Source organism: Anoplopoma fimbria, chromosome 2, assembly GCF_027596085.1.
Source record: "Anoplopoma fimbria isolate UVic2021 breed Golden Eagle Sablefish chromosome 2, Afim_UVic_2022, whole genome shotgun sequence".
In the NCBI taxonomy this organism is placed as follows: domain Eukaryota; kingdom Metazoa; phylum Chordata; class Actinopteri; order Perciformes; family Anoplopomatidae; genus Anoplopoma; species Anoplopoma fimbria.
This window is the reverse complement of record NC_072450.1, coordinates 25,424,667-25,430,151: the sequence shown is the minus strand read 5'-3', so window position 1 is coordinate 25,430,151 and position 5,485 is coordinate 25,424,667. Positions and strand designations below refer to the sequence as shown.

The 5,485-nt window shown below is 42.7% G+C and overlaps 1 protein-coding gene across 1 annotated transcript; it reads left to right on the top strand.

Moving 5' to 3' along the window:
* The first annotated feature begins 2,460 nt into the window (after positions 1-2,460).
* Positions 2,461-5,150, top strand: LOC129100380 (putative gonadotropin-releasing hormone II receptor). The gene is made up of 4 exons (XM_054609993.1): positions 2,461-2,540; positions 3,224-3,830; positions 4,422-4,626; positions 4,761-5,150. Exons 2-4 carry the CDS (start codon positions 3,282-3,284, stop codon positions 5,147-5,149), a joined length of 1,143 nt encoding a protein of 380 aa, XP_054465968.1. The 5' UTR covers positions 2,461-2,540; positions 3,224-3,281; the 3' UTR covers position 5,150.
* Positions 5,151-5,485: the final 335 nt, after the last annotated feature.

Sequence of the window (5,485 nt, the reverse complement as noted above, 5' to 3'; positions counted from 1 at the left end):
CGTCATAACCTCTTTGCTTTGAATCCAGATGATGACCTGTCATCCTGTCTCAGCATCATTTCTGTCGCTCTCTTTTGTCTAATAAGTTGAAAGGAAAAGGAAAATATGTCCACATATGCATATCATTCAGTGGATTTGCTTTTGCTCATCATTGCAGTTTATAATGAAGACCATTTTTTTCTAAACTAGCAGTTTGTGGTTCATAGAGGAATTCTGGTTTAAAAGTTATCAATTTGTTTTATCATATCTAATCAACGTGGCTTAGGTCAACACTTGTGATTTTTTTGAACAGATGCTAGATCTTTCACTCCTGGCTGTGTTTTTTTCAGTAATGTCTTTCACTAATCACCTTTTTGTTCCCTTTTTTTTTCTCAATTGTCCATGTGGGAAGCACACATACAACTTATTTTGTTACTTCATATAAAGAGCTCATATTATGTACGCGTATAGTGCAGGTGTTTGATAATGTGCCGTAAAAGCCAAGTCAGCCGGGTGTTTTTGTTTTCAACATAATGCGTGTGGGGTGTTTGAGTGTACGTGGCTTACTTACTGGTGACCTTTTTCTTGTGTGTAATCGCACACATATCTATAACATTGTTACACTCAGGGGCTTCTGGCTACCTGCAATGTTCACTATCCTTTGAAGCTCTGCTTTTGGTCTCCACCTACCCCTAAGAAAACTATAGTCTTCAGCTGGTCACTTACTTTGTCTGTACCTTGGTTTTAGTCGGTGCGTTGGCTGAAACATCTGCCTGGCATGTCTGGAGCCAACGACAACGGTGAGAGTTAACCAGAACAGTAAAGCTGCAGGGCTGTACAACCAAAACAATGTGCTGAAAGTCGCCAAAAAGACCAATATGGAAACTGCAGAGTTGGATCGGAATTCTCCGTGGGTTTATCACTGCCAGCAACAAATTTCACTCACTGGTAGTCATGTGATACACAGTGTGGCACCTGGTTCACCCAATTCAAAACCAAATGTAATTTTGCATGCTTTGAACACTGGCAATAATCCCCTGGCAAATAAAACTGCACAACTCAATATTACCTGTGAAAACTTTCTTCCTATCATTGGCCTGCCTGAGTTTATGCATGTAAGACTGGAAGGGGTAAATGTGTCCCTCTTGCTTTGATTATGTAAACAATAACATTGTGTATCATATGTGAAAACGCTACTGGTGGAGTTTGTCACAATGAATAAATAACACATAAAGAAACATGTGGTAGTACAATGCACGCCATCTCATGCAACAACACAAAATATGGCCTTTAAATGACCAGCACTCTGAGAGAGCCCTTACAAACTGCACCATATTCTTAAATTTGGATTGCATTCGTTTATTTTGCGCGTATTCTTGTAATTGTTGCTAAAAGTTGCTCCCGAAGGCTTGCCATCGGTGTGGACTGGATGTTGCATGAATGTTAGTTAGAGTCTGATGGTGGCACCTTGCATGGTAGCCCTGTCATCAGTGTGTGAATGGGTGAATGATATGTAATATACTACTGATTGTAAGTCGCTTTGGATAAAAGCGTCTGCTAAATGACTGTAATGTAATGTAATTGCGTCCACTCCCTTGTATCATCGCTCGACCATGCAGCACCTAATTACTGCAGTTATAAAGAGCTACTAGGGGCTGCGGTGTCTCATCAAATTTACTCCGGCCAGAGTTAAAACTAGAAGACTCTGATCTCTGATTCTGCTCCCACTATAGCTGGAGACACATTCTTGAAGGTGTTAAGCGTGGAGTTTGATGATAGACCTCTTCAAGAAGTACTACCCTGAGCCTTCCACTTAGCACTTATTGTATTCATATTAGTTTGTTTCTGCAATTATTGTATACGTATTAATTTGTTGCACTTATTGTATTCATATTAGTTTGTTTCTGCAATTATTGTATACGTATTAATTTGTTGCACTTATTGTATTCATATTAGTTTGTTGCACTTATTGTATTCGTATTAGTTTATTTCTGCACTTATTGTATTCGTATTAGTTTGTTGCACTTTTGCTCTGGTTTCTGCTCTTAGATGCTTGTTTAAGAAAGGAGATGCACTTATGACTTCTGGTGACTAGTAGTTCTCTTGAATACCTATGTTGAAGACACTTATTGTAAGTCGCTTTGGATAAAAGCGTCTGCTAAATGACTGTAATGTAATGTAATGTAATTGCGTCCACTCCCTTGTATCATCGCTCGACCATGCAGCACCTAATTACTGCAGTTATAAAGAGCTACTAGGGTCTGCGGTGTCTCATCAAATTTACTCCGGCCAGAGTTAAAATTAGAAACTTTGCCAGAGCTCCGGGTTTGTTGAACTGACGCTGATGGGATGAAGACCTCGTAGACGCGCCCACAGAGCCACGGACGCGCGCACCAGGATGGAGAACCAGCCGCGTCTGATCAACTCCTGAAGGAGGACCGGAGACCACCCAGAAGGTCGGTGGTGTGCTCATCATAAGGAGGGTCCGGGACTTCCAGAGAGAGGATTGCACTTTGTTTTCATCACTATCTGATGTGGGGAATGCATCGCTCCACGTAAATGTGAGTCTCTTCTGGCTATTTCTTGTATTTATATGTTAATGTACATATATTGCTTTGCATTTTAGCTTTGCAAAAAAAGAGAGAAAAATTGTGTAAATAGTGTACTGTAACATGCAGTGTTTTGTTATGTGACCCTTTGTTGCCACCCTTGATGGTTCTATTGTTTTGAAGCATTCTTGATATCAAGCGTAGACACCAAACTTAATTCAAGATAGTAATATATTCAATTCATTGGATGTGAGACTTGGCTGTTCCTTTGCATTATTGTAAAAAAAATAAATTCGAAGCTATTATATATATATATATATATATATATATATTTTTTTCCTTTTGCAATTTGCACCGTCAAAGATGGTTGTATGTTTCCTTTTGTCCACAAGGATAATATTGTTTTTAAGAGTGTGAGTAACTTGGTTGTCAGGTGTTACTGTTGGTGCTTCATATTCTGGAGTCTGGAGACCCCCTTATGCACAAAGGGCAATCATAGCATATTTCCAAATCAGTGAGCAACAGAGAAAGAGAGAGAGAGAGACAGAGAGAGAGAGAGATGTGCCCTACCCACTGTATCACTCACATAACTATTCTCTCAGCCTCCTTATGCAAATCCATGCAAATTAATATATTGCACCAACTTCACGCAAAAGGCTCATGTAGATGTATTTTGCCTTATCTCCCTGCCCCAGGCACCGCCGGCCCATGTAGCTGAGCGACAAACGCTGACTCCCTGGAGAGGGTCAGAAGATGAACGTCTCCTGTGATCCGGCAGTCACGGAGTATCAGCAGAGCTCAGGATGTGACCTCGACGGCAGCTGTGACTGGCTGTCTCCTCCCCACTGTAACTGGACGTCAGTGGACAGTGGAGCACCGCAGCTGCCCACCTTCTCCACGGCGGCCAAAGTCCGAGTGATCGTCACCTTCATCCTGTGTGGCATTTCAACTTTATGCAATTTGGCTGTGCTGTGGGCGGCCAACAGCCACAAGCCCAAGTCCCATGTCCGAGTTCTGATAATCAATCTGACTGTGGCCGATCTCTTGGTCACCTTCATCGTGATGCCCGTGGACGCCGTGTGGAACATCACCGTCCAGTGGCTGGCCGGCGACCTGGCCTGCAGGCTCCTGATGTTCCTCAAGCTGCAGGCCATGTACTCCTGTGCCTTTGTCACCGTGGTGATCAGTCTGGACAGACAGTCGGCCATCCTCAACCCTCTGGCCATCAGCATGGCGCGGAGGAGGAACCGGGTCATGCTGGTGGTGGCGTGGACTATGAGCGCCTTGTTCTCCATCCCTCAGGTAAGACCAGGTGACACTGGTTTTACGAGAAAGGTTGTTTAGTTGAGTTAAAGACCAAATCAACGGATTTCGGAGAGGAGTGCTGGGTTGTAGGAGATGTTGTGATGTTGAATCCCTAATCCTGGCGGTATGAATGCTTCACTGTAAACATTGAGACGTATGGCAGCTTAGCATTTAACACTGTTGATCAGGTTCATGATGCAGATGCAATTAGATTACATCTGAAATGATTGCAAACTAATCTGCAATTATTTTTGATAATTAATCAATCCTTTTGCAAAAATATACAAACATTCGCTGATGATTTAATGCTTTTCTTTTAGATTAGTTAGCTGAATATCGTTTGCTTTTGGACTGTTGATTGGAACAAAAAGCAATATTATAATAAAATATATAATTATGAATTTCCATCAAACACTGGCATTTGACCTACATGAATGTGACTCCTATACTGGGCTTTATGGTCAAACAAACATAATGCTTTAATCTTTCCATCCAACCTCTGCCGAACCATCAGGGCAAAGAATATACTGCATGACAGCTGCCGCCAGCAAAATGCTATCCTTATAGTTTTCCATTTTAATTCCACAGATGTTCATTTTCCATATTGTGAGCATCACATATCCAACGAACTTTACCCAGTGCACCACTAGGGGCAGCTTCTTCACTCACTGGCAGGAAACAGCCTACAACATGTTCACCTTCTCCTGCCTCTTCCTTCTGCCACTGGTCATAATGATAATCTGCTACACCAGGATCTTCATCCAGATCTCCAAATGGATGACAACAAATAACAGTAAGTTCATATCCTGGTTCTGTTGGTCAGAACATAGAGGAGTGGGTCAGAAAAAGACCATTTTAGTCACCATGTTGCATGCTCCCATCCCATCCGTCCGTTAATACTGGACTCTCTCTCTCTCTTTCCTTCAGTGTCCTCCAACGAGCCACATCTCCGTTGCTCCAAGAACAACATCCCCAAAGCCAGAATGAGAACTCTGAAAATGAGCATTGTCATAGTGATCTGCTTCATAGTCTGCTGGACTCCGTACTACCTGTTGGGTTTGTGGTACTGGTTCTTTCCGGACGACCTGGAGGGGAAAGTCTCCCATTCTCTCACCCACATCCTGTTCATCTTCGGGCTTTTCAACGCCTGCCTGGACCCAATCATCTATGGCCTGTTCACCATACGCTTCCGGAAGGGGCTGAGGAGCTGCTACCACAAACCTGCGGTGCTGTCCAACCGGGAGATGAAATGCACCGCCGCGGCTTTGTCCTCTAAAAGAGGGACGACCAACAGTGGAAAGGACAGCAACTGTTGATGGGCCAAGCCAAAATTCTCTGACAGCAGGTATCTGTCCAATCGAGAAGGAGGACAACCATGCCATTTCAATGCTTAGAGCTCAATATGAGGAGAAAACCTGAGTAGAAGCAGTAACTTGACACTGCTAATGGAACTAATTCACCTTTACATTTAGGGTTGTACGTATACATGTTTATTTCACAATCACACTTTATATGCATGTGTAGAATAAGTCTGAAAACCCAGTAAAAATCCATCACCTAGATGTGTCTCTATGTGTATGTTGTCCTCAGGGCTGCCCAGGTTTACATAACATCTTTATGAATCTACTAAACAGAGCTGTTTGATGCTTTGT